This window comes from Oncorhynchus nerka, linkage group LG15 (assembly GCF_034236695.1).
Source record: "Oncorhynchus nerka isolate Pitt River linkage group LG15, Oner_Uvic_2.0, whole genome shotgun sequence".
NCBI classification, from domain to species: domain Eukaryota; kingdom Metazoa; phylum Chordata; class Actinopteri; order Salmoniformes; family Salmonidae; genus Oncorhynchus; species Oncorhynchus nerka.
In genome coordinates, this window is record NC_088410.1 from 35380686 (window position 1) to 35393822 (window position 13137).

Below are 13137 nucleotides of genomic sequence, written 5' to 3' on the forward strand. Positions count from 1 at the left end.
CAGGGGGTGGGAGAGAAGGGCGGAGACAAGAATGGCTGACATGTCATCTTCATGTCTGAACTGTTGCAGCTGTAACAGCAGCTATAACAGCAGCTATAACAGGGGAAAGGAAAGTAATTGAGCTGTTCCATCAGAAACTAATGTCACCTTTAATCTCCACCTGAAAGACTCTTGAACTCTCTGTCTTCTATCATCTCTGTCTTTCCCCCTCTTTTATGAATGTATAATGGATTCAATTTAAACGGTTATGTTTTTTTTAATGCATTGAATTCCTTTTATTTGAGGACGTTTTTTTCTTCTAGGTCTGTGTGTGTGTAGGCAGCTTTCAGAGAGCATGAATACAGTGGTCTGTAATTGAATTGCACTAATCTGTTAGATAGACCAATTGCGTTTGCTCTTGTAGCAGAGCCAGAGACTCTGGAGTCCTGACGGTAAATGTGGAGAGTATTGGGGTCCAGCATAGAAATTGGACTCTGGTGATCAATTCCAAATCAACCCCTAGCCGCTACTCTCAAGGCACTTCCTGAGATCTGAAATGATTAGATGGGCGTAAACAATATGATGACTATTCCACCTAGCCAATCAGAAGACAAGGTAAATCAACTACCTTGTAACTTTAAACCTATCCAATCCTTTTAGATCTACTGGAGTGCCTATGGGTAGGGCTAAGTGTCGACTTGGAATTTGGGTGTGAGTGTTTTGGGCCAAAGTGTCCTTAGGCCATAACTTTACTGAAGCACTGACCCTCCACTTAAGCAAGTATACCCCTGTGGAACCAATGTATCCCTCCAAACATCCTTGTTGAGGACAAACTGTCTGACACCTCTCTAAACATCAACTGTCTTCCTCAAGGTCTGTCTTCCTTTCATTTTCTTCCCTCCCATATATTGTACAACTACGATATTCCTATTCTTTCCTATTAAATGTCACAGCTACAGACTGGCACCAAATGATCTGGGGACTGGCATTGACAGTGTAGAATGCTAACTATGCCTCAGTCCACCCCTGAGAATTTAGAGAGAATGTATGATGTTCAATATGTGTGCCACTGCCGAGATTAATCAAACGAAACCAAACATTTGAAAATCGTCAAAGTAAATATGTAAGAAATTAATATTTTTGTTTCCTCAACCCATGTGTACTTTGCTGATATAGAACCTAATAAGGGACATTTGGTACTTACTGTTTCTAGGCTACTTGGAACTGACAAGTTAGTGATTGATTAGTAAGAATATTTTGCACTCTATCCTGAAGTGTTAGTGTTTTCTTATTTGTTTCGGTTGTACATATTGTTCTTTTGATGCCCGGAAAACTAGTTGTTCTTTTAGCAATACTGTATAGTTGTCAATGCCTTAAAATAATGCTAGAGTTACTGAGGAAAATCAACTCACCCTTAACAGCCAAAAGGCAGCTTCTTTTCTCTTATCCATTTCTTAGTCTAGTTTTTGTTCTGGTTACATTTACCGTTATTTCAGATTTAGGTGAAAGCACTCTTTTCAATCTGACCATTTATACTATTGATAGGCAACGGTGATAATGTCAACAATTGTAAAATGAAAATATGTTTATTGGTAAGTCTGAAATCATCTGTAATTGTGTCTTAAGATGCTGCTCAATGTTCTGTTTTTTAGAAGAGCTGACAAGCAACATCCCATGTTAGATGGTCTCACTTTACTTTGTCTTAAGATCTATAAAATGCTGTCATAGCAATGACATAGCAATCATGGTATTTGTGACTATGTTCTTATACAATTGTGACTCAAACTCTTATTGCTTTCATCGGGTCAGTGTTGAATCAATTGTCATCAGCTGACTTTATCTGTTATGATACGACTGCCCATGACATCTGTTACGTCATTCTAGTAACACCATTATGTACAGTATGTCTTACTACTGAGATCATGATGCCAAGTCATACATGTTACCATTCAGAACACATAGGCAACTCGGGAACTCTAATATGTAGCTTTCTTTACTGCCTGCTGCATCTACATTCCTGTGTGGCACATAATAACAGGTCCTTCTGTGCTGGGATCAAGCTAATCTATTATCATTGGCCGTTCTCCCAGGTCTTTCAACTCACTGTTGGACTGGAATAATATTTTCCCATTGTGGTGTCCGTTACTCATCTTATTTGATCATTTCCTCATTTAAATATGGTCGAAGATCATTTCCAAATGTGTATTCGTTTTCTGTTTGCAACCTCGATATTGACCTCCCGTACATGTGATGTCGGTAAGTATTGGAACTGTTCTGTTTTTTGTAGTTTGTTGTCAGTGAGGAACTTTCAAGCGACTATGTTAGTTGGTAAAATACCGTAGCAACGAGACTATAAGGGAATGTTAACGTTGACAACACATGAGCCTATTCCTCCATATCGACAGGACTTCCGAAGGAGATCTGCGGTTGAACAAGTACGTCCTTTATGAGTTGTTGTACGATTAAGGTAATAATCTAGGAAAGAACATGTCGAAGAGATTGTTTTTGACTGACAGAGTACTGCGAAGGAATCTTGAAAGGGAATCTTTCCCATGTTGCACTGGGGCGATTTGGCCCAATGAAATGTAAATCATTTTTTTAATATACTTTTGTTATTTTTTATTGTTTGAGTACAAATTGTATACTTTAATGTGTTTGTGTATAGACACATTCATTTTCTAAGCTTTGAAGTTGGGTAACCAAGATAATCCATGTTGTTATGTACGGTATGTATGTCGTTATGTGTATCTGTTATGTATTACAGCATATTTAAGCACCTCTCTCTCAAAGAAGTTTGATGAAAATGGAACTAACTTCTTGGGACATAAAATGCATGAAATGCAGTTAAGTCTCGCAAATCAGTAGCTAAATACCAAGTTAGACTACGCAGAGTTTTTAAATGCATTGTTCTCAAAAAATGTTTTATGAAATTTAAATTGAGCACTGCATTTGAGAAAAGACAAGCATTGTTGTCAATGTACAGTGTATTTGTTTGAGAGAATTAATCAACAATGAATTTGCCAATATTCAGATTTAATGCCCTGTAAAGTATTTTGATATTTTTGTGTAAAAATTAAAAAGGCACAATTAAGACGACTGAACTTTTACTGTCAATAAATGTATTTTACTGAGTTGATTTGCATGTTCTCTTGGTTTCAAAGCTTTATTTACAGACCGCGGCATTGACAAAGTCCTCATTGTGTTGCATCACTTACTTGAAGCAGCCTGTCATAATGCCTTCATGAATCAGTCATAACAGTGTTATGAACAGTCATAACTGAAAGAGAGCGGCTTCCCAGTTGGGCTGGCCTGTGACGCACTGACACATTTTCCAGTCAGAGGAATAAGGAAACCTCACAGAGAGTTACACACAATATAAAATGTTATTTCCAGAGAACATATTTATGAGATGGATGTGGTTCTGAGTAATAGCACAAGACAAATGAGTAGTGTGGGGAGACAGTTTATGATCCCCTAGTCCAGGGATGGGTCACTTTGATGGAAGTAGGAGACACAAAAAAATCTGAATTCATCATGAGGGGCTGCAGTTGCTCCCGGGTCTGCGTACCCACATGTCCCTGGCCTAGTCTCTGGCACCGCCAAGGGATGGGTGGAGTTAGCTGCATGAAGTTTAAAAAACTCAAAGCCAGGGGAATCTGGAACAATAACAGTGTCATGAACCAGTCAAAACACTAGAGAAGGAGCAAGTAAGGCGGTATGGTCCCGGCAAAATAAATAGTGGGGGAAGGCCATATCGGTAAAACATGAGCAAAAATGAGTGAATGGACTTGAAAATGGGTGGTATAGCCTACGATCCAAAATGTGATGTGGTTAGATGAGAATACTGACATTTTGCAAAGGCAGAGATGAGTGGCCGACACGGAGACGCTCGCGGACAGTTCTGGCCTAATGGAAATCGCCAAATCTCATGACACTTTTTGGTGTTCTGTGTAACAGGTGTCTCTTTCCATTCACCACTGTTTGGAGGCTGGGAATATTTTACAAGTGGATGAACTTACACAGGTAGCCGAGTAAAGGAGCCCTTTGAAGTGATTATTTGACAATCAGATGAAAACATCATAACTGGTTGTGTTTATTCCACAATAAAGTTAATACATTTTTAAAATGAAATGACAATTATTTACGACTAGGCCCACAGAAATCCTATTGAATTAATAGGGAATCTATATGTAATTCTATGATCAGGCCCATAAACATGTTTGCACATTCTACTTTCACCATTGGATAGAGGACTCCTCTTTATATCTGTACCATTGTAGCGTCTGTGACAGCATGGGCAGCGCCAACGAGGCTACAACCCATAGGAATCCCCACCCAGTTGACTAATTTGACTACTTCAAAATGCTGGAAGTATGGTGGAAAGAGACAAACAACAACCTCTCCCTCAATGTGAGCAAGACAAAGGAGCTGATCGTAGACTACAGGAAAAGGCGGGCCAAACAGGCCTCCATTAACATCGACGGGGCTGTAGTGAAGCGGGTCGTGAATTTCAAGTTCCTTGGTGTCCACATCACCAACGAATTATCATGGTCCAAACACACCAAGCCAGTTTTGAAGAGGGCATGACAAAACCTTTTCCCCCTCAGGAGACTGAAAAGATTTGGCATGGGTCCCCAGATCCTCAAAAGGTTTGACAGCTGCACCTGTCACGCCCTGATCTGTTTCACCTGTCTTTGTGCTTGTCTCCACCCCCCTCCAGGTGTCACCCATCTTCACCATCATCCCGTGTATTTATACCTGTGTTCTCTGTTTGTCTGTTGCCAGTTCGTTTTGTTCATAGAACCTACCAGGGTTTTTCCCCTTGCTCCTGTATTAGTTCCTGTTTTCTAGTTTTTCCCGGCTTTGACCCTTCTACCTGTCCTGACCCTGAGCCTGTCTACCCTCCTGTTCCTTTTCCTCACTAATCTGGATTACCGACCTCTGCCTGACCTGACCCTGAGCCTGACTGCCATCCTGTACCTTTGTCCCTGTTCTTGTAATAAACATTGTTACTTCGACACAGTCTGCATCTGGGTCTTAACTTAAAACGTGATAGCACCATCGAGAGCATCCTGACCGGTTGCATCACCGCCTGGTATGGCAACTGCTCGGCATCTGACCATAAGATGCTACAGAGGGTAGTGCATACGGCCCAGTACATCACTGGGGCCAAGCTTCCTGCGATCCAGGACCTATACAATAGGCGGTGTCAGAAAATAGTCCATAAAATTGTCAGAGACTCCAATCACCCAAGTCAGAGACTGTTTTCTCTGATTTTGCACAGCAAGAGATACCGGAGCACCAAGTGCAGGACCAAAAGTATCCTAGACTTCTACCCCAAGCCATAAGAATGCAATTAATCAAATGCCCACCCCCCCCCCCCCCTCCATTTGTTTTGTACGCTGCTACTCGCTGTTTATTATCTATGCATAGTCACTTCACCCCCTACCTACGTGTACAAATGACCTCAACTCACCTGTACCCCCTCACACTGACTCGGTACTGTACCCCCTGGATATAGCCTTGTTATTGTTATTTTATTGTGTTACTTTTTATAATGTTTTACTTTAGCTTATTTGGTAAATATGTTCTTAACTATTCTTGAACTGTACTGTTGGTTAAGGGCTTGTCATTAAGCATTTCACGGTAAGGTCTACACTTCAGGGCATGTATTCAGGGCATGTGACAAATCAAGTTTGATTAGATTTGAAACCCTCAATGGCACAGCCCTTGCTAAAACAGGCTTTTGGCCACTAGAGGCCTCTATCTTCCTCTATGATTGGTGATGGCTGAATAAATTTGGCTTGTCACCGAAAACCCTCACAAAATTTTACAGATGCACAATTGAGAGCATCCTGTCAGCCCGCCCATCACCGCCTGGTACGGCAACTGCACCTCCCACAACGGCAAGACTCTCCAGAGGGTGGTGCGGTCTGCACAACGCATCGCCGGGGGCAAACTACCTGCCCTCCATGACACCTACAGCACCCGATGTCACAGGAAGGCCAAAAAAGATAATCAAGGACAACAACCACCCGATCCACTGCCTGCTAACCCCGCTACCATCCAGAAGGCGAGGTCAGTACAGGTGCATCAAAGGTAGGGCCGAGAGACTGAAAAAGAGCTTCTATCTCAAAGCTATCACACGGTTAAACAGCCATCACTAACACAGAGAGACATCACTACATAGAGACATGAAATCATTGGACACTTTAAGAAATGGATCACTAGTCACTTTAACTTCTTCGGGATCGGTGTTATATGTATATATTCTTACTCAATTCCTTACTTAGATGGGTGTGTATTAGGTTGCTGTTGTGGAATTGTTAGATTACATGTTAGATATTGCTGCATTGTCCAAACTAGAAGCACAAGCATTTCGCTACACTCGCAATAACATCTGCTAACCATGTGTATGTGACTAATAAAATTTGATTTGTATGGAAGTGGACCTTTTTACATTTATAGGCCAATAGCTTACCTGTCTGTGTTACAAAATATTGCTACAATCATTGTCATTGGCGATATAAACCCATTTGGAAGTTGATACTTGTTGTGGGCGGTCTAACTTGTCTTTTTAATTCATTTTTTTGTGAAAAGGGTGAAGTGAAAGCTACTGGAGATTGTTTTGTCTGACTTTTCTTAGGAGGTAGCCTTACTAAAAACCGGGACGTCAAACAAAGATGCTCGCGCGCCGCTTCAGGAAGAATAAACGTGATCATAGGAACAAGGCGTAATGGGACCGTCGCAATTTTGAGGCAACCTCGGCTATTTGCAGCTGTTACCAATTCAAGCGTATGTATAAACTCAAGGCAAATCCATTTTTGTAAGTAGGTCGCTTGTGAGATTTGACTGCAAGTGCAGTAGTTATAGAATAACACATTTTGTCAGCTTTCTGGTGCGATCTGGATTCCAGCCTCTCTGTAAAGCCTCACTAAAATACTTGAAATAGACGATATGAGTATTAAAGTATCACTGTTGACATGTGTATTTTAATAAATATATTCAATTATATTATTATTATTATATATTTGAATATATAAATCTAGATTCTAGCATTTAAAGACTAATTATAAGGCACTGTATGAAATAACAACGTATGTTTTTCATAGTAGATAACAGAAGGGCAACTGTTCAAAGAAAACCTGCATAGTCATTAGAGAACACACCTTATTCACCCATGGCACAGAACTGCCATTCATATGGTAGTGAATAGGAGGGTTGCGTCACTTGAGTGGGTTGAGTCACTAACGTGCCCCCCTTGGGTTGTGCCGTGGCAGAGATCTTTGTGGGCTATACTGGGCCTTGTCTTAGGATGGTAAGTTGGTGGTTGAAGATATCCCTCTAGTGGTGTGGGGGCTGTGCTTTTGGGATGGGGCCACAGTGTCTCCTGACCCCTCCTGTCTCAGCCTCCAGTATTTATTCTTCAGTAGTTTATGTGTCGGGGGGGCTAGGGTCAGTCTGTTATATCTGTCTTATCCGGTGTCCTGTGTGAATTTAAGTATGCTCTCTCTAATTCTCTCTTTCTCTCTCTTTCTTTCTCTCTCTCGGAGGACCTGAGCCCTATGACCATGCCTCAGGACTACCTGGCATGATGACTCCTTGCTGTCCCCAGTCCACCTGGCCGTGCTGCTGCTCCAGTTTCAACAGCAGGAGCGGTAGAGATACTCTGAATGATCGGCTATGAAAAGCCAACTGACATTTACTCTTGAGGTGCTGACCTATTGCACCCTCGACAACTACTGTGATTATTATTATTTGACCATGCTGGTCATTTATGAACATTTGAACATCTTGGCCATGCTCTGTTATAATCTCCATAGCCAGAAGAGGACTGGCCACCCCTCATAGCTTGTTTCCTCTCTAGGTTTCTTCCTAGGTTTTGGCCTTTCTATGGAGTTTTTCCTAGCCACTGTGCTTCTACACCTGCATTGCTTGCTGTTTGGGGTTTTAGGCTGGGTTTCTGTACAGTCTTTTGATATATCAGCTGATGTAAGAAGGGCTATATAAATACATTTAAAAAAAAATAATTAGTGAAGCAGCAATGTGCCATTACATCTCAATCCTTAATGAAATAGCTAAAGCAAAGTTTAACAGTTATTTGGCAGGTCCACTGAAGAGGCTATTAAATTCCAAGTTACATTATTTTAGTACGTTTTCGTGGTGCTGGGTTGGAACAAAAAAGATTGTCCACCATGGCAGGAGTTCCCAAACTTTTTAATTCAAGCCCCCCTTCCAGCATTGGGGAACATGCCGCGACCCCCCACCTATTTCTATCACAAGCACTGTTCATGACACAAACTGTGTTCAAACTCCTCTTTTTCAAGGAGAGAACATTTTGCATATTTGAAACTTTTTCTCTGCAATTCTACACATTTTGTCATGGGGTGCAGATAATTATTTTGCCATTTTAAAGCTAATTTTCTTGTAATTCTATACATTTTGCCATTTCTAATGTGTAGTCATATAATATTGAGTGACTTGACCATTACTACAAAATCTTTGGACTAAAAAAACTTAGCTTAAAAACATTAGCTGACATGGGCTAGTTGATCTGGACATTTCTGTTATAAATAATTCTCTAAGGTATGCAATGACTGACATGACAAGAAGAATACTGATGATGCACTATCCCATTTCTAAATGTCACCTTGCGCATTCTACTATTACAACTTTCAAGAGTACATTTAAAATTAAATAACATTTATGGGGGGGCTGCTACAGTTTGGGAACCACTGCACCATGAGTTCTCAGTGCCAGGATCAACACTTCTGTCATACGACAAGACTAAGCAATACTCTATTATTGTGTGACTAAACTACCTCTTCCTCAGATGCAGTGTTCCGCTCAGATCAATAAGCCAGTCGTTACTGCCAAGATGCCTTTCAGGGGAAAAGTGACTGGAGGCAAATGCTATGTCTGGTGTGCATGTGGACACAGCAAGAAACAGGTGAGTGTTAGGCATTGAATGTTCAAAGTAGAGTACTCTGGCTTAAAATTCCTGCCTTTTTTTATTTTTTTATTTCACCTTTATTTAACCAGGTAGGCTAGTTGAGAACAAGTTCTCATTTGCAACTGCGACCTGGCCAAGATAAAGCATAGCAGTGTGAACAGACAACACAGAGTTACACATGGAGTAAACAATTAACAAGTCAATAACACAGTAGAAAAAAATGGGCAGTCTATATACAATGTGTGCAAAAGGCATGAGGAGGTAGGCGAATAATACTGTGCAGAACTCTAGCCTGTACCCTAGTTATTGATGAAAAAACAGGCCTGACTAACCTGATGTATAATGTCGGGGCCTGTCGGGCTCGGGTCGTGTAGCAGAGTTCTAGTTCAAGGCATTGAATGTAAAAAAACGAAAAAACGAAAGAAGGGTTAGAACTGATGAGCCAAAATGTATGCAATATTAACCCTTTCCAATTCCAGCAGAGGTGATTTATGCCTATATGCTATTTTTAGGTCTTCTACATGAGAATGACGTTTCAGATTGTAATCTGTGCTATAATTTACAAATTAAATCAGTGAAACAATAGCTCTGACAGTCTCGCTACCTCTCTCTCTCTCTCTGACGCCCTTTCTCTGTCAGCCCTTCTGTGACGGTGCTCACAGGACTCAAGCACCCAGTATCTCTCCACCACACTTCACTCCCGAGAAGGACAGCACCCTTATGCTGTGTCCCTGTAAGCAAACCAAAAATGTACCTTACTGTGATGGCACACATTTCAAGGTCATCTTCTAGCATCTAGTCAGCTCAGTGGGAAAAAAAGTGTTTAAAATGAATAACTTGTAAAAAAATAAATAAAACATGTCATGAAGCTGCTAACTTCCGTATACTGTACTGCCTATATTGATTGTTCATAAATCACTTGTTGACAAACATTTTATTTATGATAAATGGATAAAGGCATTTATGTTTTGTCACTGTCCATAGGGTAATAAATAACAGCCTACTATTTCAATACACATTGTGTCATTCTTATTTTTTTTTCCCTTAAACCATGCATTATTTTGAGAAACAGTCAGGCAATGTAGATATTAAAAGAAAACAGTGACTTTTGGCCTACATAGAACAAAGCTCATGTTCATGTTCAAAGGAAATCATCAAGGAGCCTGAGCTCAAACTGGAGGCAAGACATGATGCAAGGATAGTGAAATAGGCCTACTGCAACAAATAAATAAAAATATGTTGTATTCATATTTGTCTAACATGCTGGCGTCGGGCAAGTTCATATAGCTGATATATGATGATCGTTATTAAACTAAGTTAATGTGTAACAAAAAATATATAAATAGAACCAAAATGTGACTTTTAACCCAACCCCTTGAAAAAAAACACAGGTTTTGGAGAGGTGCAGGGTGGCTGCCACACTGAACACTTTGGGAGCTGTTGTTGTGAGGGTCAAGTGCCTTTCTCAGGGCCACAACAGCAGGCAAATGGCATCTAGGAATGTAATGCCAGCAACCAATTGTTGCCAGCTCACTTCCCGACAGATTTTTTCAGTCGGACCTGAGATTCAAACTCGCAACCCTCCGGCCACTGGCTCACCTCTCTAACCGCCAGGCTACCTACCTTATGGAACTGGGCTGCTTCCTGGGCTTGCAACCTGGACTCTGGGGTATATGTAACATAGTAAACGTAATCCGGGATACTCAATTAGTATACATTACATTTCGTATGGTATGTATTAATTTTCAGATATCCATAATCCATTGTGTATGATACTTTACGGATTACAATTCTTATAATATGTTACAAATTTGTTAAACGTTTGATATGGTACGAATTCCAATTTGTTGTAGCTAATGTTAGCTAGGTGGCAACCTAGCTAGGCTTGGAGTTAGGGTCAAGGTTATGAGTTAGGTTAAAGGGTTAAACTAATTCACCTTTCACCCGGTGAAACTCTTTCCAACGGGGTAACCTAGGCCAGATAATCGAATCCCCTCAATGCTGCGCATCTTGGTTGGAGAGAAGCGCATGCAGCGGCTCACGTGACTAATTCCCGGAAGCCACCTCTACATGACCACCCGTTAGCTACACAAAGTTCCGCTCGTCCTTATCTCAAGTGAAGCTAACGTTGGTTGTTGATGCCATTTTCATTTTGTTGCTAATTGTCTGTCACTAATATGAATACGTTGAATTTGAAGGCTTTATTTATAAATAACAATATACAGACCACAGAGTAGCAGCCGCAGGCTACTTAATAGCACGCACCCACAACCAAATATGAACACGATCATGTCAGACAGAGTGCGCAAATTAGTTTCTGCAACCTTGATACAACCTTGGACCTGGCCGATTATTACTGCCCCAAAGGTAAGCAAACGATTAAAGTCTCAAGGAAGAAGTTTCACATGGTTAACAACAAAACACAATCTCTCTTGTGAATGTAAACAAGTTGTCTTTGGTTGCAACGGCAGCCTGCATTCAAATGGTGGGTTACAATGTTGTGAGGTGAGGATTTACTCCTACTCTATAGCATTGGGAGGAAGTGATTTATTGTTATCTGCCGTAATATAATTTTCCATTTTCTTGTTTGCTGACCACACACAGGCATTTGTAGGATGCATTCACAGAATTTGCATATTAGAAATCAGTTTTGCTACCCTAAATCTGAAACTTATCGTTACAGGTCCAGCTCTCCAGTCTATCCAGTGAGCCTGTCATCGCTTCCAAAAAGCCTTTCAAGGTGGAGCTTGTAGGGGGAAAGCGTTACTCATGGTGCACTTGTGGACACAGCAAGAAACAGGTGAGGGCACTACAATCATGCTTTACATTGGTCACCATGCGCCCATCACTCTACTTTCAATGAAACAGGTTAATTGAACTCTGTCATGTGGAATTGGATCAGATTTGCTTTAGCATACCAACGCAGCAGATTATTCAGTGACACAGAATCTAGCAGCAGTAACTAATTTAGAATTTGAGGTCCTCAAACGCTGTCGTGTTTCTCCCATCTTTCTGTCTTAGCCTTTCTGTGATGGAACCCACAAGACTAAAGCCCAGGGCCTGATGCCTCTGCGCTTCATCCCTGAGAAGGACTCCAAAGCTTGGCTGTGTGGCTGCAAGTACACCGCTAACCCACCATACTGCGATGGCACTCACAAGCAGGAATTCATCCAGTCTGCCCTGCTCCCAGAGAACACAGACTCCTGAATGGCTAGGCGCTGAATATGTTTTTGTCCAATTCACTGAGCTGTGGGTCCTCGTGAGTTCTGGTCCTGGAGATGTAGGACCAGAATCACTGGTTCAGAAAGTAGCTCTGCACTTGGGTGATTGATGGCAAACAGATGACTTATGTACATATCTGACATACTGTGACATGCTTAGATCTGATGTGAAAAGATCTGTGATTGGTCAAAAGACTGATTAGTGGAAAAAATATCAGAATTGGGCTACATGTCTAAACGCAGCGTTAGGAACCCCATTATAATATAATGGGAAACTCTTGGCTTAGCACTAGCTTTGAACAAATCTCCCATTGTCGTCCATACAAGATTTGCATGACATAAGAGCGCTGTGAACAACTCAATTAAGGATTCATCCTATGATAGGCAATCTGCAAAGTGATACTTGTTATGGGGCAATTCCAAGATAACAGAATGATGCTGAGATTTACTTTTAAAATGTAAAAACCAATGATTAAAGTTAATCAAACCATTCAACTTTATGCACAATGGCTAGTTTTAACAATTTCCACAAAAAAACATTTACTTGAAGAGTGCAGATGCAAAGTTAGGTAACATAATCAGTTTCTCATTCTTTGCAATCATTGGTTTGTTTGGCATACATTTTAAAGTGAAAAATCATTATGTTACCGTGGAATTGCCCTGTGTGTGGTATGCACTGGTGCTTCTGTAAATTGTGATGAAACAGATATTTAAAATGTTAATGCTCCGCTAATGATACGCACAAGTATTGTGATGGACTGTTTCTCAAAATCAAGTATTGTAATAGAACACTAAATCATAGGCTTGCTGTAAGATGAATTGTTTAAGATGTATTATTCCCTCCATGGTGTATTCTGTCTGTGTTGAAATTAAAATGATCAAATACTTTTTAAAATTTCTCTTAATTACGGTCACATTTTGCCATGCTATAACCTGTTTTGTATGTCACTTATGAAGAAATGCAACGTTTCAACCTAAAACATC

The 13137-nt window shown here is 40.7% G+C and overlaps 2 protein-coding genes across 3 annotated transcripts in view; both read left to right on the forward strand.

Annotated features, from left to right (window-relative positions):
* The window catches only part of LOC115142535 (protein AF-17-like), a 32211-nt gene extending 29101 nt beyond the window's left edge, over nucleotides 1–3110 (forward strand). The window contains exon 20 of the mRNA XM_029682074.2: nucleotides 4–3110. Coding sequence (XP_029537934.1) covers nucleotides 4–39 — 36 coding nt within the window. The 3' untranslated portion in view covers nucleotides 40–3110. The remainder of the gene's footprint in view (nucleotides 1–3) is intronic.
* A 7227-nt stretch (nucleotides 3111–10337) lies between these two features.
* Nucleotides 10338–13048, forward strand: LOC115142557 (CDGSH iron-sulfur domain-containing protein 3, mitochondrial-like). Of its 2 annotated transcripts, none has more exons than XM_029682095.2 (3): nucleotides 10338–10663; nucleotides 11616–11732; nucleotides 11954–13048. In XM_029682095.2, the coding sequence occupies exons 1-3, from the start codon at nucleotides 10559–10561 to the stop codon at nucleotides 12137–12139; spliced, it is 408 nt and encodes a 135-aa protein (XP_029537955.1). In that variant the 5' UTR covers nucleotides 10338–10558; the 3' UTR covers nucleotides 12140–13048. The 2 variants fall into 2 exon arrangements, with proteins under 2 accessions (XP_029537955.1, XP_029537956.1); XM_029682096.2 differs by lacking the exon at nucleotides 10338–10663 and adding an exon at nucleotides 10948–11299.
* The last annotated feature ends 89 nt before the right edge of the window (nucleotides 13049–13137 follow it).